Source organism: Rhinatrema bivittatum, chromosome 1, assembly GCF_901001135.1.
Source record: "Rhinatrema bivittatum chromosome 1, aRhiBiv1.1, whole genome shotgun sequence".
Classification (NCBI taxonomy): Eukaryota; Metazoa; Chordata; class Amphibia; order Gymnophiona; family Rhinatrematidae; genus Rhinatrema; species Rhinatrema bivittatum.
In genome coordinates this window covers 211,410,009-211,430,846 of record NC_042615.1, presented here as the reverse complement: position 1 = coordinate 211,430,846, position 20,838 = coordinate 211,410,009, and the positions used below count along the sequence as shown (strand labels likewise).

The window sequence follows — 20,838 nt, the reverse complement described above, 5'->3', positions numbered from 1 at the left end:
GTGCGTATTGGACGCACATTTTTTTGTTTTGCATTTGGATGTGATGAGAATTATTAGTTTCCCGATGCAGTGGATGCGCGTTGTGGAGGCGCTAACCCACTTATAACATAAGGGAATTAGGACGCGCCTACACAACCCAGAACCAACTGCAAGTTAAACAGTATTGCATCAGCCCCATGGTTTGTTCAACTACATCCTGAATACTGACCCCCTCAATTTCTTTTTTTCTTTTTGGTATTTAAATTTGTACATGGTTATGACAAGGCTTGTAATACACACATCATTAAACATTAGAGACTTTTCTCCCTACACGAAACTAGGCAGGAAATGCAGTCTTTGGGTAAAGACAGGCACCAACCATGGCAGGACAGCTTTAAAAATGAATATGACATTACAATATGCTCTGATCTCCCTGAGATTTCAACTGAACTGTCCTGTTTCTGTACAGAAGAGAAAGAGAAAATGGCATTTCTGTGTGTCAGTGCATTAAGGGCACATCAGCACCATAATGTGACAGAAATGTGAATTAAATTAGATCAACACTCCAAAAGTTAGTAACATAGTAAATGACAGCAGATAAAAACCCCAAATGGTCTATCCAGTCTGCCCAGCAAGTTATTTAGGTAATAACTGTCGTTCCATAGGAAAGACAGACAGACACAGTGATTTTATAAGTCAGTCTCCCTATAGGAAACTAGATAAATATATATACTCACTCCCCATTGCTAATATACAGGTCGATACTGTAAGACCGCGGGAGAGCGGACGAACGCCCGCTCTCCCGGCGCGCGCACCAGCCCTTCGCCGGTGCGGGCGATTCAGTATTTAAATGAGGTGACGCGGGAAAAACGGGGAAAAGGAGGCGCTAGGGACACTAGCGCGTCCCTAGCGCCTCCTTTTAGCCCGGAGCGGCGGCTGTCAGCGGGTTTGACAGCCGACGCTCAATTTTGCCGGCGCCGGTTCTCGAGCCCGCTGACAGCCACGGGCTCGGAAACCGGACGCCGGCAAAATTGAGCGTCCGGTTTTCGGCCCGACAGCCGCGGGCCGAATTCAAATTTTTTTTTTTTTTTACTTTTTTTTACTTTTGGGGACCTCCGACTTAATATCGCTATGATATTAAGTCGGAGGGTGCACAGAAAAGCAGTTTTTACTGCTTTTCTGTGCACTTTCCTGGTGCCGGAAGAAATTAGCGCCGACCTTTGGGTCGGCGCTAATTTCTTAGAGTAAAATGTGCGGCTTGGCTGCACATTTTACTTACTGGATCCCGCGCGCATACCTAATAGGGCCATCAACATGCATTTGCATGTTGAGGGCGCTATTAGGTGCTGCGGGTGGGCCGCGTGTTTTCCTCCCCTTACTGAATAAGGGGTAAGGGAAAACACGCGTCCAGAGCAGGCTGACAGTGCGCTCCGACGGAGCACACTTTACTGTATTGACCTGATAGTCGGTACATAAAAACTGCAAATAAATAAATAAAATAAAAATATGTGTGTGTGTGTGTGTGTACACAGTGTGTACACAGTGGAGATAAAGGCATGAGTATCAAACCAAAAGGAAGGCCTAGGCCTTTCAACTCCAGAGCAAGATATAGAATCAACAGAGAAGACTACATTTCCCAGCCTCCTTACAGAGAGGAGAGGAAATACTAGTGGATAATGGGAATATAGGCACTCTGGGGAAGGAGGTCCTGAGAGAAGGGAGGGCAGGACTTTCAATCAACACCTGAACCTCTCAGCAGCCTCAGTAATAAAAGGAACAGCTGAGTATGGGAGGAGAAAACTCATTGGGAAAGAACACCAAGGGGCGGATTTTAAAAGGGTTACGCGCATAATATACACGCGTAACCCTTTTAAACCCCTCCTGCACGCGCCGAGCCTATTTTGCATAGGCTCGGGGACGTGCGTATGTCCCGGGGCTCGAAAAAAGGGGCGGGCGGGGGGCGTGGCCAAAGGCCTCCAAAGACCCACTCGGCCGGCGCGTGCAACCTATGCCTGCCCGGAGGCAGGCGCAACATAAATAATAAAGGTAGGGGGAGGATTTAGGTAGGGCTGGGGAGCAGGTTAGATAGGGGAAGGGAGGGGAAGGTGGGGGGGGGGGGGGCGAAAGGAAAGCTCCCTCTGAGGCCGCTCCGATTTCGGAGCGGCCTCAGAGGGAACGGGGAAAGCCATCAGGGCTCCCCTAGGGCTCGGCGCACGCAAGGTGCACAAGTGTGCGCCCCCTTGCGTGCGCTGACCCCAGATTTATAAAATCGGGCGTAGATTTGTGCGCGCCGGGTTGCGCGCACAAATCTACGCCCGCGCATAGGTTCGAAAATCTGTCCCCCAGGTGTGGAGTCAGTGGAGGTAAAGATACCAGAGGCAACCTACCAGCAGAGGAGGAAGAATCCAGGGAAACTAGAGGAGCCCTTTGTGCTGAGAAAGACAAAGGATGGCAAACATAAGATGAGGATTCAGTTCTCAAAGGTTATATAAAAAGAGGGATCATGTCCTGGTTTATTTTATAAAGAAGGGACTGCGGATGGAAATGTAGCAAGTGGTTCCAAAAGACAGGATTGTATTTAATTATAGATCCTGGATAAAAGGAAAGGAGAGTTTGTTGCTGAAACAGATACAGGAACCATGCTAAGCAGCTGTATTTAATTTTGTAGCTGCAGGATCTGTACTAATATAGTATGTTTTGACAGTACCTATTACTAATTGAAAATTCTGTTTTGTTATATAGAAACTGTTATTTGCATGGAGTAAAACTGGATATATATATGGGAGATAATATAAATCCAGTGGCTGATTTGTGACATATACATACACACACACACACACACACACACACACAGTCTCTTCAATTTTCAAAATATGCTACTTAATTATTTTTATTCTTTTTTGGCAATTTTGAAAATGCGTTCTGCAAACTGAAAGGCCGACACTTGTATAAAGAGTGCCATTTTCAAACTGCCCACTTTGCTGCACAGTCCGTCGGTACTTTTTATCCTTGGTCATTGCACCAATTTTCAAAGGAAAAGTGCATACATGCTTTAGCTTTGAAAACTGTTTAAGGTAAAAAGTACCTACAGAGATTTGTACCTCCCTTTTCTGCAAATATGTTGCATGTAGCTTTGCCCTTTGATCTCATCCTGTCCCGGAAATGCCTCCACTAAATGCGGGTTAGAGTATGGCGATAGAAAGTGGAGATGATGAGCGGTATACGCTAGTGGTGATTAACCATAAGTAGAAATGGTATAGCGCTGGAGAATCACGGATCCTTGTGGTGAGTTAAATAAAAAATAAGAACTTAAGGCACGCGTTTCCACCTTTTATTCAGGGATACTTAAAGCAATGTTTCATACTTTTACTGGCACACAGGGTGGGCAATTTTCAGACGGACAAGTAGGGTGGGTAAAATGCTTTTTACCCACAGAAATTCCTTTGAAAATTGCCCTCAAAAGTGGGATACATCTCTAGATTCTACACCTCTGCTTTCACCGGCTGTACTCATACAAAAGGGAAGAGTTTCCCACTTCTAAAACGTACATTCATCCATGCAGAGAAACTTACCCAAGATTTACCCAAGTCTAACAAGTCGCCTGCACACTTTTGTTCCATACTCATTTCTGGAAATATGTGCACGCTAGCTGGATCTCATTCCTTTCTCTTTAGGCACCGATATGCCTACATTTTTCACTGATTCAGGCTCACTATTCTTTTCAGCAATGAAAAAATATCGTTCAGTCCCATGCTTTCAAGGTTCACTGTTTACTTATTACCAGAGACTTTATATGGGAGGGAGTGATGAAAAATTAGGTTGCACAGTAGTGACAAAGTCAGTCAAACTGCATTACAGTACCTGTAAAAAAACTGCCTGATTTCAGTCAGGAGTGGTCCAGCTATAATGTGCAATTCAACTGCCGCGGTGGCTGGAAGAGCCGATTTGTTTGTAGTGAACAGGTAGTTATCCGAAATAGGTCCCTTATTTATATCTCCATTGGCATGATATTCGAAAAAGTCCTGGGTGATTTGGACAGTTCGGTTGTTCTCTCTGGAAGTCCAAAACAGGAGAGGTAAAACAGTTATGTTGGGGGCATGACTTATGTTAATTTCTGGAGATAAAATATTTAGAAAACTTTGATGCCAGCCATAAATGTCGAGGAGCTAGGAAAATTATTTTGTTCTTATTTAACTTATTTTGCGAAGTATTTTTGTCTTTTTGTTTTATCTATTTTTGTTTGTTTTTACCTTTTGCTGTTCTCTTCCAACCCCCCCTTCCCTCCCCTCTGGTATCACCCTTGAGTGATGACCATGACTCTTCCTCCCCATTAGCTTTGAATGATATCTTCATAGCAACTCTAGTCAACCTGGGGAATAAAAGAGCTGACCGAAAGATTAAACCCAGGGCATAGAACTGCTGCTATCCAGTCACAGGACCAGCCTGTATTTTCCAGTTTTGGTAGAAGAAGAGAAATCAGCTTCTGCCCTTCCAGCCAGTAGGTCCATCTTAATCTGCACTCCCACACTGGTCATGGTGAATGGTGACCAAACGCTCAGGTGTCACCAGTACACGCAAGCTTCCACAAGATGGCGGTACCAGAGCACATTCCCAAGGCTAAGAGCCTGCAAAATCCTTGACTTGGGGCTTGACAGAGCCCCACATGTCTAGATTTAGTCAGGGAACATATGTGTCACATCCAGTTATCACAGCACTCAGAGCCTCAACATGTTCCTTGACAAATTTTATGCACATGGTCCAACAAAATTAGCTATACATACTAAGCAATTTGTCTTTGGACACACAATGGGGAAAACCAGTTAGTACAACTCATCCAACGCGCCATCACCCATAAGCATTACTGTTGAAGCAAAGGGACACTCGTGGAGAAATTAAAAGAGAGAAAGCAAGAATCCAAAAATCAGCAAGATGAGGTAAAGAAAATAATTGATTACAGTTTGAGTTAAGAGGGGAACTACATAGTGGCCCCTATTCACAGCTGTTGGGAAATCCTCCCTTTTTAACCGGGAAAACACTCTTCTAACATTACAGCATCGTGCTGATTTCTGGACTGCCTTCTCCCCACACATTTAATTGTTCATGGTTCCTGAAAAAAATATTGCACATACGAAAACATATCAGGAAATCCTTATTTTATTTTATTCTTTATTGAACACAATGGGGGTCAAACCCTCATCCCTGGCTAAGCAGCTAAATTCTGTCCAGGCAGAATGTTGCCCAGATAAAGAGGCAGCACTGGGGGTGTTCCCAAGGCGCAATTTATCTTTGACCAGTCACAGTAACATAGTAACAAATGCAGAAAAAGACAAATGGACCATCCAGTCTTCCCAGCAAGTTTCAGATGATAGTAACTGCTGCTCTGTGCAGGTTATCCCTCCCTATGTCTCTGATAAGGATAGGAACTGCCTTATGTTAACGGTTGAAATATTTACAATCAGATAATGCAGGTTGAATATGCTTTTCCTTTAGTCTTGGACATAGAAGCAGTCCTGTGTTATTTTTTACTGATGTCTGCATATTCTTATTAATCTGTATTAATGTATTTTATATGTATTGCAGTTTATAAATGCACAAGCATATCACGCAAAAGAGCAAAAAACAAACAAACCCCAAAACAAAACCCAAAGAGATTCAATCATGTAATAAAACAAAAATTAATGTTTTTTCATGAATTCTCTTTGCAGAAAATATCATAACTACAATAAAATAGCATTAATCATCAGAACAGGTGCAGAGCAGAGCTAGGACAATTCACATTACAACCAACATGAAACAAATATTCTAATTCTGGTGTCACCTCAGCAAAAAATATCCCTCCACTGCTATTCTGTGAAGTAACACAAACTCCTGCAAAGAAAGAGATGTCTAGAACATTGCCATCCTGAGAGTCAGTCATAGCACTGACTCTCAGGATTTAAATAACAGCAACCTTATGAAAAAGCAGCAATGCAAATACTGCACCAGGCCCTAGAACATTAATGCATCACTTACTGGAGTAACAGAACATAAGAACATAAGAAATTGCCATGCTGGGACAGACCAAGGGTCCATCAAGCCCAGCATCCTGTTTCCAACAGAGGCCAAAACCAGGCCACAAGAACCTGGCAATTACCCAAACACTAAGAAGAACCCATGCTAATGATGCAATTAATAGCAGTGGCTATTCCCTTATAATTGATTAATAGCCATTAATGGACTTCTCCTCCAAGAGCTTATCCAAACCTTTTTTGAACCCAGCTACACTAACTGCACTAACTACCTTCTCTGGCAACAAATTCCAGAGCTTTATTGTGCATTGAGTGAAAAAGAATTTTCTCCAATTAGTCTTAAATGTGTTACTTGCTAACTTCATGGAATGCCCCCTAGTCCTTCTATTATTCGAAAGTGTAAATAACCGAGTCACATCTACTCGTTCAAGACCTCTCATGATCTTAAAGACCTCTATCATATCCCCCCTCAGCCGTCTCTTCTCCAAGCTGAACAGCCCTAACCTCTTCAGCCTTTCCTCATAGGGAAGCTGTTCCATCCCTATCATTTTGGTTGCCCTTCTCTGTACCTTCTCCATCGCAACTATATCTTTTTTGAGATGCGGCGACCAGAATTGTACACAGTATTCAAGGTGCGGTCTCACCATGGAGCGATACAGAGGCATTATGACATTTTCCGTTCTATTAACCATTCCCTTCCTAATAATTCCTAACATTCTATTTGCTTTTTTGACTGCTGCAGCACACTGAGCCGACGATTTTAAAGTATTATCCACTATGATGCCTAGATCTTTTTCCTGGGTGGTAGCTCCTAACACGGAACCTAACATCGTGTAACTACAGCAAGGGTTATTTTTCCCTATGTGCATCACCTTGCACTTGTCCACATTAAATTTCATCTGCCATTTGGATGCCCAATCTTCCAGTCTTGCAAGGTCCTCCTGTAATGTATCACAGTCTGCTTGTGATTTAACTACTCTGAATAATTTTGTATCATCCGCAAATTTGATAACCTCACTCGTCGTATTCCTTTCCAGATCATTTATATATAAATTGAAAAGCACCGGACCAAGTACAGATCCCTGAGGTACTCCACTGTTTACCCTTTTCCACTGAGAATATTGACTATTTAATCCTACTCTCTGTTTCCTGTCTTTTAACCAGTTTGTAATCCACGAAAGGACATCGCCTCCTATCCCATGACTTTTTAGTTTTTGTAGAAGTCTCTCATGAGGGACTTTGTCAAACGCCTTCTGAAAATTCAAATACACTACATCTACCGGTTCACCTTTATCCACATGTTTATTAACCCCTTCAAAAAAATGAAGCAGATTTGTTAGGCAAGACTTCCCTTGGGTAAATCCATGTTGACTGTGTCCCATTAAATCATGTCTTTCTATATGCTCTACAATTTTGATCTTGAGAATAGTTTCCACTATTTTTCCCGGCACTGAAGTCAGGCTCACTGGTCTATAATTACCCGGATCGCCCCTGGAGCCTTTTTTAAATATTGGGGTTACATTGGCCACCCTCCAGTCTTCAGGTACAATGGATGATTTTAATGATAGGTTACAAATTTTAACTAATAGATCAGAAAACTCATTTTTGAGTTCCTTCAGAACCCTAGGATGCATACCATCCGGTCCAGGTGATTTGCTACTCTTTAGTTTGTCAATCTGGCCTACTACATCTTCTACATCTTCCAGGTTCACAGTGAGCTGGACTACTATAGAGAAACTACACGCTAGCAGAAATACTGCACTTCAGTCACACACAGGCAAAACAGAGACCCGCTATAAATTAGAAACAGAAACATGTAGACAAAACTGAAATAGCCTGAGAAACTAGACATTGAACAATGAAATACTGAAGAAAGAGCAAAATACTAAATTATAAAAAATGTACATTCCCAAAGATGGCATATTCCAATTGCTAAAATCTCAAAATATATATATTTATTTACCTTTGTTGTCTGATCTTTGTATTTTTCTAAGCAGTTGGTCCTGGTCTTTTTTTTCCCTACTTTTCCCTTGTTGGTCATTTCCTAGTTCCTTTTCAAGGTCTCTTTTCTCCTGCTGTCTTCTTCCCTTTCTCCTTCACACATATACACACATACAGAGGCTCATGCTTTCTCTCACAGATTCCCTCACACACACACACAAGCTCTCACTCTCATATGCTCTCCCCCCCCCCCCCCCCACACACACACATGCTCACATTCTCTAAACAAACACACAAGCTCTCACTCCCCCAAGTTTACATTCTTATACACACACACACACAGACACATACTGAGCTTCCATTCTCACCCCTTCAGGCTCCCATTCTAATCTACACGCACACAGGCTCCCATTCTCACCCATATATACACATTCTAGCTCCCATTCTCACCCACACTCACACAGGGCTTTTTCATTAGGCACAAATTCCAACTTCTGCTGCTGCAGGGATGGACTCCCACGATGGTATTGCAGCTCCGGCCCTCTTCTTCGCTGTTGCGGGGATGGGATCCCGCAACAGTCTTGCTTCTTCTAAGGCCCTCCTCTTCGCTGTCACGGGCATGGGATCCTGCGATGGCCTTGATTCTGAGGCCTTCTTCTTCGCTTATAGCAGGGATGGTAACCTGTGATGGCTTTACTACAACGGGCCTCTTCCAGTGTGAAACAGCCCTGGTTGGATGGGCTGGCCATGGCCCACCCAGGCCCATCTTTGCCTACGCCACTGTATTGGTCTTTCAGTGGACCTGCCAGCACAACTCTGAGCTCCCTCAGTATCCTGGGATATACCTCATTCAGCCCCATGGCCTTGTCCACTTTCAGTTTTTCTAGCTCTTCCCATCCATTCTCTACGGTAAACGATTTTGACTCTCCCATCCCTATCTACGGTCTTGTCAACAAACAACAATCCTTCTCTAGTGTTTTCTTTAGTGAACACTGAACTGAAATATTTGTTTAATATTTCTGCCACTTCTTCATACTGCTCTACACATTACTCCTTGTCACCTTTCAATTTTACTATATCACTTTGGGCCTTCCTTCCTTCTCTTATATATCTGAAAAATGTTTTGTCACCTCGCTTAACCTCTTTGGCAATCCTTTCTTCGACTTGACGTTTTTGCTTTCCTGATTTTTTCCTTCATCTCTGGCACTTTCACCAAGTATTCTTCCCTGCCTTCCTCTTTTTGAGATCCTTCACACTTCTTGAATGCTGTTCTTTTTGCCTTTATTTTTTTCAGCCACCTCCTTTGAGAACCAAATTGGTTTCTTTTTCTTCTTACTTTTGCAACATATAGATTTGTTGCCTTTGTGATAGTTCCTTTTAATTTGGCTCGCTGTTGTCCTACCTCACTCATTTTCTCCCAGGCTTCCAGGTCTTCCTGTATTTTTGAAATTCAAAACAGAGAAGTATGTGTGACTTCTCTGTATTCTATTCACGATATCAAACCATACCATCTAATGATTGCTAGTAATTAAGGGAGGCACCAACCTGGACAATGAGAGACATTATCCCCATTAGTGAGCACCAGGTCAATTATCACACCCCTCCCTCATGGGCTCCACTACCATTTGTTTGAACAGAGTCTCTTGAAATGCATCCACTATCTCTCTTTGATAAATTTGTAAATTCTTTGTAAATGCTGCTGCAGGATACTCCAATCCACATCCAACAGATTAAAATCTCCAACAAACAATACTTCTCCCTACTTTCCCACCTTTTGGATGTCTTCGATCAGATCTCTGTCTAGTTCTTCGGTTTGAGTTGGGGGCCTGTAGACCACACCAAGGTAAATGGAAGACCATCCTCTTTTCTTTTTTTTTTTTTTTTTAGGACAGCCCCTCATGCTTTTTCCCTACCCCACCATCCCTTGCATTTCAGTTGCGTGGATATTGTTTTTGACATAAAAGCTACTCTTTTCCCTTTGCAGAAGACAGGTGATAGATATGGTGTTTGTCAGAAACCATATTCTGTGCTGGTCAGTCAAATAACAGGCCTAAAGTTAACTTTGTCTGTTTAACTAGACCGGATATTAAGCCCAGACTTATTCGGGCTGAATATCTGGATAAAAATAATCGGACAGCTCTAGTCTGGCTGAATGTTGGCTTCAAAAGAAAAAGAGCACTGGATAAAAACTTAGGTAAAACTTTGGTAAAAGAAAAAACCAACAAAGTAGTTAGGAAGGGGGTGATAATTTTTTTATTAGCTAAGGAATACTCTCAGACTACACTTTCAGGGCAACTCATGTCTTGACACTACCTGAGAATGAGGCCTTTGTGGTCCCCAGAAAAAAAGTCTGCATCTCAAAACTCTGGTAAATATGGATACAATCATTGCTATATACGATACAGTTATCTCTACTCAATTACATTGTTGCTTTTTTTTTTGTTTGGTTTTTAACACAATACTACTGAATACTACACACAGTCAGAAGGATGTGATCAATAAATTAACCAAGACTATTTGTAAGGCAGATAGTGTACTCCCGCATGGGGGCTTCTGGTGGTCTCTCACCTGTCTGTGATGCTTTGCAGCAGGTAATTGCCCTCATCCAGTACCACTTGGTAGCAGTCATTCTGCAGGGGCGGCAGTCGCTCACCCTGCCTCTCTGTATTGTTTTTTAATCGCCGCTCAAACTTTACCAGTTTTCTGCGGAGAACCGGCTCCATGCCGTTAGGGAAAGCGGCTGCTCGTATAGTGTACCTTCTGGAGCTGAGGCCGCCGATGGCGACAAGGATGTGCAAATCGTAAGCAGCGTCGGAGTCTGCCGAGTTCTGGATCTGCACAGGCAAGCACAGGAGAAGAGAGCTGGATCACGTTCCAAACTGAAAGGCACGGCACTTCAGCACAGAGAGTAAAAGGAAATAAAAAAACCTGTGAAACCAGGAGCTTTGAGCCCCGTTCCCCTCCACTCACCATATAACGTAAGCAAATCTAAGGACCACATTTATCTAGCTGTAGTTTTTATTCCCCGAAGGGGAAAATATCACAGGACTTACAAAGCAGTGGTAATCAGCACTGTCACTTTCTGAATCCCAGGGCATTTTTTTCCCGGTGGGAAAAATACTGCGGCGGTAAAAGGCCCCCCCAAAAAAATTGCGCAACAACAGCACTTGGGCTGTGAGGCTGCCACATGATAAAAGGACCTGCTCCATGAATAAACCCTCTCCGCCCAGGAGGGAAAAAATAAAAAACCCCAGGGGTCTGCAAAGATCCCCATCCTACCCATCCCTGGCTGCCCCTGAATATAGATGTAGTAGATTAAAAAAAGATAAGGACATTTTTACAGGTCTGAGCCACACCCCACGCCCCAGCCCAACCCCCAACACCTCCCCTTCAAATTAAAATTCAGAACCCCCCCCCCCCAAAGGCCAGACTCCCACCGGACCCCTTCAGCACTTACATTTGAAGCCTGGTGGTCCAGTGGGGCCCATAGCACTCCCAGACTTCAGGCCTGGTGACGGCTAGTTTTCAAAATTGCATTGGCTGCCCCTATCACATGTTAGGGGTAAAGGCCACTGCCCAGCCAGGAGCCTAGGGGTGCTCTAGGTTCCCATGACAACACCAGGGCTTCAAATGTAAGTACTGGAGCGGTTGTGAACGGGGCCTGGTGCGGACCCATAATTTTTTTTTTTTTTAAACTACGTCTGTCTCCAGGGATGATAGGACTGGAGGTCTATGGAGAATCCCAGAGGGGTTTTTTTCCCCCACTTTTGGGAGGGGGGGGGGGAGGTTATTCTGGGCCATTGGCCCCTTTAATACATGGCGCTGGGAGCATTGGGATGCATCATAGCATCCTGATGTTCTCGGGGGAAGTTGTAGCTAACTCTTGAGTTATAGTTAAATTCAAGTCAAATAACACAGCTTGCAGCTTTTGAGGTGAGCCGCATTATTTCATTTTCATGGTGTAGGGTAGTATTCAGCTGATTAGCATGCATTTGCATTGGCACCTAGGTCCTGCTTGTTCTTTCACAACATCTCCTTCCTGGGGATGCCACAACTATCAACTCGCATACAGGATCACACACCACGGTCTGGGCCATAGACGAGAGTCTCCCCCCATAAAAAGAAATCCCCCCCCCCCCAGGGATCAGGAGTTGAGCTTGGGAAGGCGTCAGCTAGCTGAAGCAGCCCCAAAAGTTATAAATTAGATGTGTGCCCTGAGGGAGTTACCATTCCTGAAAAAGGGGTTACGCTTGCTTTGAGGTCCTGGAGGAATCTCTAGCTTCCTTCTTTCTCCTTAGCTCCTGACCCCACTGAAGTACTGGGCATGCTCCATAAGACTTTGTACCCCAACAAGCCTATCCCCCCAAAAAAAGGGGGGTTTATAGCAATGGGAGGAATCAAAAATATCTAAACTCCTCCTACTGCCCCCTAGATAGAAAAATCACAGGGATATTATTAGTGACTGGCGAAGCCCCATCACATGGTGGAGAAGGAAGGAGTAGCAAGGATAAGATTTAGCCTGGTGGGTTAACAGGTGGAGTTTAATTGGAGATAGGGACTACTTTATTGAATTGGGCAAGTCTGAAATATGAATTATAGGGTAACTTTGGACAAGCAGGTTTGTGCAGCCTATTTACTCAGCAGTCCACATTCTTACTTGGTGGAGTCAGGGTGACTTTTAAGTAATAAGGCTGTCAATTTTAAGGCATTTATTGGTCACCTTTTTCTATTTTTCTTGCACTGGTAAAATAAAGTTCTGTATTCCCACAGCCATTTTTTCTTTTTCTAGACTCTGGGATGTGGCTGTTTCTACACAGGAATCAGTACGTATGCTCCATACATGACCCCAGCCTCCAATGTATCCAAAACCACTTTCTGTGCACCAGGTTTTGAACCAGGAACTTAAGTTATCTATATGGCATAGCTTCTCATTTCCCTTTCCATGAACAGGTAAGACTTCCGAAAAGGCAATAGTCTTTGCAGTGTGTCTTATCATCTTTCCTAGATTTTGGAAATCTTTTTGTACTTCATGGATACCATTTCTATTGAGGTCATTGATGCCCAGATGGATGATAACATGGATTTCAAAGATCCTACTTTCTTCTTCAATGACTTGGACTATCTGGTTTGCATTTCTACTAGCTGAGGATCCTGGAAGGCATTTAACTGTTGTATCACCATCAAAATGTGCTCCCAAATTGATTCCTCTGATGATTGAGTCTCCCAGCAGAAGCAGCTTTCTTTTATGAGATTTGATTCTGTTGAAGGGCTTCTGGGTGCATTGGGTGACTTCTTTTTTAGAAATCACTTCAAAAGCTATTGCTGAGATTTCTTCATTCTCCAATGCAGAAAAAGCATTTTTTAGGGGTAACAGTGGGGAGAGTGAGCGTCTGTTCATCACAGGCCTTATTCTGCCAGAGCCCACTTTTATCCAATTGTTCCTGGATTTTTGATTCCTGGATGACTGACATCTCTGTGGGAGTGGGGGTTGATGCACAGGATGCTGCAAAGTTGGGGAAGGTGCGTGTCTCTTTGTCACATGTCTTGCTCTACCGGAACCCACTGTAAACCATTTTTTCCTGGGTTTCTGAAACCTCTGTTGGAGATGGGCTTTGAGCTTCTCTGTCAACATCATCTTTTCACAAAAGTTTTGTTTGAGGGGCTGCTAAGGCACTGTCAAAAAAAGTTAGAAGCTATGGGGAGATAGGGACACTAGTATAGTGACTCAACAAGTATAAAAAAAAATATGTAAAAGACATTGGGATACATATGTGCATCAGCTCAGACAAAAAAAGACTGAGGGGCTCATGAGGCAGTATATGCATGTAGTAACTCCTGTGCATGCTCTGAGAGCTGGATCTGAGTTGGCACCATTGGATGAGATTGCTTATGCATTATAGCTAATTCATGTCTGTTTGTCAACGGAGAAACAGCAGCTATAGCAGCAATATAGATTGTATCTTGTCACCAGGCCAGAAACATAAATATGACCAAAGATGATACAGATCAGCATCACAACCTGGAAATTGTCTGTTATTGTCCTTTGTAATTGTATTACACATTTTTCCTTTTTAATTTTTAACCAGTTTATCTATTACTTTGCCCACACATTTACACATTATCGTGCCAAAGAAATTCCTGAATCTGAGAGTATTCCTTACCTCTGTGTGTAAGGAACATGAGAGCTTTTTACATTTTAAAGTAAATTTCATCTGTGGTGGTAATTTTCCATAATTTTCCTTTATTTTCTACAGCTGCTTCTTCTTACAGAATGGGGCAGAGGAGTGGCTGGAAAGGAGTTACGTAACTGTCCACTTGCTTTAGTGAATGGTGGATCAAATGGAAAATTATGCAACTTGTACCAAACATACAGCACAAATGATATTATTGATCAGAACTCTGTATGGGAAATTATTTCAAATCAAATTTTGCTCCGAAAGCCACTGAGAACCCGCCATCACCACCAAGAATCCCCCCCCCAAAAAAAAGTTCACAAAATGCCTTGGAAATACCTGTGCAGGTACTGGATGTCCCATTTCATCATACACGTTCACTGCTGAAAAGCTCACAGAAACCGTAATAACGGTGGTGATGTTCCAGGCAAGAGGGTTGTACACAATCACAGACTGCTCAATACTACTAGAATCTTAAAAAAAAATACAATACAAATTGGTAAAAATGTTAATTTAGGGGTTAGTTTTGTAATAGTTCGCATACTTTTTAAATCAAATATGCACATACATCTCATCAATTTTCAATGGGGAAGTGCACGCATATTTTCCCTTTGAAAAATTATCCCACCTGTTAATTTGTATACAGATATTGTAAGGAAAATTTACACACATATTTTTGAAAATGCAAAACATGCGCACATAAACGCAAATCTGTCCCTAACCCCGCTCCTGAGATCACCTCTCCTCACTGCAGGTAAACCTACCTGGCCATCTCCTTAGGTAAAGCACTGTTTTAACCACAAAATGACTTTGAAAACGTACCCTCTAAGGGGGTCATTTATCAGAGGCTTATCACACGCGATATGGCCGTATTGCGTGCGATAAGCCTCTATCGCAGGGGTCAGGAACCTTTTTGGCTGAGAGAGCCATAAACGCCACATATTTTAAAATGTAATTCCATGAGAGCCATACAATATGTTTAAAACTAAATACAAGTAAATGTGTGCATTTTATGTAAGATCACACTTTTAAAGTACAATAAGTCTCTGAAAATATTACACCAGGCCTTAAGACACCAATACATCTCCTATTAGGAAAACGGACCAAGTCAGGCTGCTATAGAGTCCTACACAGAAACTACACGCCAGCAGAAAACCTCACCTGAATCACGTGCTGTCCCTCACCTAACATAGAATAAAGAGACCAAAACGCATAACAAGAAGCATGCAGACAAAAACTGAATTGGAAACTGCAACAAGCCAGAGTCTCTGTATGCAGTGTAACAAAGGAAAAAAGAAACATCACACATCCTTATAAAACAAATCAAGAAATATAAATCATCAGCAGTAAAACTGTACTAACAAAAAGAACATATTTCGAAACAGCTGATGAGTGGAATATCCAATAATTAAAAACTCATATAAAACATTTCCAGATACCAACAAAATATTTCAAAATAGCAGACACAAAGATCCAGTAATGAAAAATAATAAGGATACAAAAATTTTTTTGCTCTGCATACCTGGGAACGTTTGATATCCAGGTGTCCTGAGATTGTTCTGAATTAGCAGGAGGTGGGGTGGTTTGCTTGGAACTTTCTCCTCTCTCAGTCACATACCAGCGCTCTCTCTCACACTGGCTCTCAATGACACACCTATACACACATGCTCTCAGTCACTCACATATACAAATGTTTTTTCTCTCTCACTTATATAGGCTCTTAATTACACATTTACACACATGCTGTCTATCTTTTCACGCTTACACACACACAGGCTTTCAATCACATAAATACATGCTGTCTTTTTCTCTCACACACAGACTCTCATTCACATGCTTACAAACATGTCCTCTCTTTCTCTCATTTACACACAGGCTCTCAATCACATACTCACATGCTCCCTCACCTAAATCAGCTCTCAATCACACACAGACACACATGGTCTCTCTCTCTCATTTAAACACAGGCTCTCAATCACATACTCACATGCTCCCTCACCTAAATCAGCTCTCAATCACACAGACACACATGGTCTCTCTCTCTCATTTAAACACAGGCTCTCAATCACATACTCACATGCTCCATCACCTAAACCAGCTGTCAATCAGACACAGACACACATGATCTCTCTCTTACTTATACACACAGGCTCTTAATCATACATACACATGATCTCTCTCACACACAAAGGATCTCAATCATACACACATACTCTTTCAAACAAACAGGTTTTCAATTACAAACTTACACATACAGGTTCCCAATGGTAAACTTACATTCATGCTCTCTCTCTCACAGGCAGGATCTCAATCACAGACATACTCTCTTTCACATATACAGGCTCTCAATCATTCACATACATGCAATCTCTCACTCACACACACAGGATCTCAAACACACATGCTTGCTCGCTCATTCACTCTCTCTCTCCCCCCCCGGAACTCGCGGCAGCAGCAGCCACCTCCCAACGCTAACCTCCTTCATTTTCAGCCCTCGCGGAGGCGAAGGCGGAATCCCATCGGCCGCGGTTGAAGATTTTCATTTTCCTCCGAGCCGCGCTGCAGTCTTCTTCCCGCGCAGGCACCCGATGCTCTCCACTTCCTCTTCCGGGCCGCGGGAAGAAGAGAGCACCGGCGTGCTCTCTTCTTCCCACGGCCCGGAAGAGGAAGTGGAGAGCATCGGGTGCCTGCGCGGGAAGACCCGCGCAGGCACCCGATGACTCCAGCGCTGGCACCCGGCTGACACCCGATGACTCCCGCGCAGGCACCCGGATGACTCCAGTCGGCGTGCTCTCTTCTCCTCCCCCCGCGGCCCGGAAGAGGAAGTGGTGAGCATCGGGTGCCTGCGCGGAAGAAGAGACCACGCTAGTGTGGTCTCTTCTTCCCGCGCAGGCACCCGATGCTCTCCACTTCCTCTTCCGGGCCGCGGGTGGGGGGGAGGAGAAGAGAGCACGCCGGTGCCGCTGACTCCAGCTGTCCTGCCGCGTTCCGCCCGGGCTGACAGCATTTTAAGCCCGGGCGGCGGAGGACCGGGGAGCAGCTGGGTCAGCGGGGAACCGCGAAGTATGGCGACACATGTCTGCGAGCCAGATGCAGCCCTCAAAAGAGCCATATCTGGCTCGCGAGCCATGGGTTCCCGACCCCTGCTCTATCGCATGCGAAAAGGGCCTTTTCGCATACGATATCATACAAATTAGGGGGAGGGGAGGAGTCGGGGCGGGGAGGGGGCGGAGTCTGTGGTGTCTTTGCTGCCGGCGATAATGTTACTAACATTATTGTCGGCAGTAGCGCACCAAATAGCACCACCTTTCACGGTGGTGCTATTCGGAGCGAAAGCCAGCAGCCAGTGCACCGCCGTGGTGCAAAGGCTGAGGGCTTTCGCAGGCCCGTCCCCCCCCTTCACCCACCCCCCGTTTTCACAGGATTCATCATTCTGCGAAGAATGATGAATCCTGGCCTAAGTTGGCCAGAAACTATGTGCAAAAGTCATATCAATTTTCTAAAGTGGACTTACGTACATAAGTCCTCTTTGTAAATTATCCTGGAAAAAAGTGCATACAATTACACTTATTTGGTGAGTGTAGTTCTGCCAAGAGAATTTCAGCACATACTTTTAAAATTTAAAAAAACTGCATGTGTAAGTCGTTAAAATCTGTGTCTTATGCTTTAGTAGTAGCAGTAACTGATTACTGCAATGCAATTTATTGGGGCTTGTCAAGAGCTGTCACCAGGCACTTACAAGTGATTCAGAACATGGCAGCCACAGTTATCATGGGTTGCTCTAGGAGGATATCGGCTACTCCACTTCTTCTGAAACTCCACTGGCTGCCTATTAAACTGTTTAAAATTTTAGTCTTGGTATTCAAGATATTGGGCCATTTCTGTGGGTAAAGCACTACTTTACCTGCAGAAGTCTCTGAAAATGACCTTCTCCAAGACTCCGGATTAATCATTGGTTTTTTAAGCCCAGTAGTTTTTCCTTGCTCCTTTGGGATTCCAATGCAATTAGATCCAGTTGAGCTTTGGCACTGCAATCCTTCATTCGCAACTGCTCATGGTTTCCGCCCCCGTCCCCCTCTATTTTACAACTTCTCAACTTGGCCAAGCCCTTGCAGTGACCGTTCTCTGCCAGATCCCACGAGCTGGTACTCCCTCTGGAACCCAGTACACATGCATCCCCGAGTCCTGCCACTAGGGGGCCTATACAATAAAGCACATTCTTAGTTTTATTTATTTATTTTTAATGTGGAAGTGGGACAAATTTAACGTTCTCAGCGACAAATAACTTAATACTGCATGTGATAGGTTTTAGCAACAAAATTGGTTGTATTGAAAAACAAAGAACTAACCAGGAGAAGTGCAATGTTTTTAGCAGGCAATTTTCAAAACTGGGCGAACTGATGCTAAGTCCAAAGAGGTAAATTTTTAAAGGCGCATGCACTTGTGCCCATAAACGCACATATTGGGCATGTGAACAAAAATAAGCTCAATTTTATGTGCAAGCTCACGCGTACCATTTAAAATATCCCTACCGCGTTTGTGTGTTGGAGCCTTTATGCGTGTACTCGAAAGTGACAGAGCAAGAGAGAAAGAGAGCGACAATCTGACTCTCTATATCATCTCCCACTGTTAAGAGGGGCACTTTCAACTCAGGGTGGGTTTGGGGGGGGGGCGGTGTTACAAGGGTCTACAGACCCTTGCCCCCTAGCAGACCAATGAAGCACAGCCCTCTCCCCCCAAAACCCACCCTGAGTTGAAAGTGCCCCTCTTAACAGTGGGAGATATATAACATATATTAGATTCTCTCTCTCTCTCCCCTCCCCCTCCCATGTTCAGGATCCTTCTGGTCCAAAACCTCCAGGCTTGTACCTTATCAGGACCGGTAGTAAAGTTACGCAGGTAACAAGGCACGCATTGCCACGGTCAGGCTTGCAAAATTCGGGGGTTACGCGTGTACGTTTTGGCCCCTCCGGAACGCCCATTCACCGCCCCTTTTTTGCCTCCTTATTCTTGACGCACGCACAGGTATGTACGCATGTACTTCCCGGCTTCTTATAATTCACGTTGCACACACGCGGTCCATATACGTGTGTATGGGGCCGTTTTGCATGAGCAACATTTTTAAAATCTACCTGGTAGCCTGTACAAAGCCCACAGGTTTTCACAGGAAAAGGACTCACACACGTTTAGCTGGGGAAAAAAGCCAATGGCCAAGGGGAAGGGTGCGCCCCCCTCCCTTTGGTCCAGACTATGAATTACTCCTATGCTTGGAGTAGGGAATAGCACATTTATTTTATTTAAGTGTTTTTATATACTGTTGTTTGGAACTGGCCTTCACAATGGTTTACAAGAGAAACAACAGTACATAGAACAGCTAACAGGTGCACTGAACGAACGTAAATAAGATGCAATTTGAGAACGAACGTAAATAAGATACACTTTGTAATCAAGAACAGTGGCATACAAATTAGAGGCATTGTGGGATTACAAAGTTTGGAAGAAGTAGTAGTGAACTATAGAATATTTAGAGAGGTATTAAGAACTGTAAACATTTAGCAGGAAATTTAACTATCATTGGTATACTATACATAATGGTGGATTGACTTATTTAACAGGATCGTGATTAAGTGTGTGTTGTGTGGTATCTGCTTGTTTAGCTTATCCGATGCTGTCTTTGTAGGTTTGTTGGAACAACCAGGTTTTGAGGAGTTTTTTAAAACACTTTGATGTTACTCTGAAGTCTTAGATTTTCAGGGAGCTTCTTCCAGAGGGTCAGCCCAGGTATTGAGAATGCTCTTTCGCGTACTGTAGTTAAGTTTGGCTGCTGCAACTGTGGGAATTTCTAATAATGCCTTATTTGCAGATCTTGTGCTACACCGTGATATTTGTGTGTGTATATCGTCATTTATCCATTTGACTTCATTCCCGTGTATGGTTTTGTGGAGTATGGATAGTGTTTTGAATTCTATCCGTTTGTCTATGGGGAGCCAGTGAAGTGATTTTAAGACAGGTGTGATGTGGTCTGTTTTGTTTTTTTTTTTTACCAGTTAGAACTCTAACTGCTGCATTCTGTAGGATTTGGAGAGGTTGGGTAGTTGATTTGGGTAGACCTAACATCAGAGAGTTACACTAGTCGAAGCTGGAGAAGATCAAGGATTGTAGAATGGTTCTGAAGTCCGAATGATTTAACAGTGGTTTTAAGCGTTTCAGTATCATTAATTTGTTAAAGTCTTCTTTGACCTTTGCTGATACGTGTTTTTTGAGATTCAGTTCTGTGTCTATCCAGATTCCTAGGTTCTTGACTTTGTCACTGAGTTTGATGGTGGTATTATTTGTTTGAATGGTCTTTGAGATAGTTGTGGGAGTTTTTCTTTGGATGAGTATGTATTCCATCTTGTCCATATTGAGACAGAGTTTCAATTGGTTTAGGAGATTTTTTATTTTATTAAGGTATGAGGCAGCGAAATTGAAAGCATTCTCAAGTGTCAGTTACTGGTATGAGAAGTTGTATGTCATCGGCATAAATTAGGTAAGTGATGCCGAGACTCAAAAGGAGTTGGCATAGTGGGAGAAGGTAGATATTAAATAGTGTGGCTGATAGTGTTGATGCTTGTGGGACTCCGGTCTCAATAGGTAATGATTCAGATTTATAATTATTGATCATTACTTGGAAAGATCTGAGAAATTATATTTACTAATATGATTTATCTTTGGGTTCATAGCCTGAGGCGGGGGGG

The 20,838-nt window shown here is 43.4% G+C and overlaps 1 protein-coding gene across 2 annotated transcripts in view; it reads right to left on the bottom strand.

Annotated features, from left to right (window-relative positions):
* MAN2B2 (mannosidase alpha class 2B member 2) overlaps positions 1-20,838 on the bottom strand; it is a 143,338-nt gene that overhangs the window by 47,868 nt on the left and 74,632 nt on the right. For both annotated transcript variants that reach the window (XM_029591516.1, XM_029591527.1), the window contains exons 10-12: positions 14,441-14,574; positions 10,497-10,762; positions 3,841-4,032 (exon numbers count right to left, since the gene is read on the bottom strand). In XM_029591516.1, the coding sequence (XP_029447376.1) occupies positions 3,841-4,032; positions 10,497-10,762; positions 14,441-14,574 (592 nt within the window). The remainder of the gene's footprint in view (positions 1-3,840; positions 4,033-10,496; positions 10,763-14,440; positions 14,575-20,838) is intronic.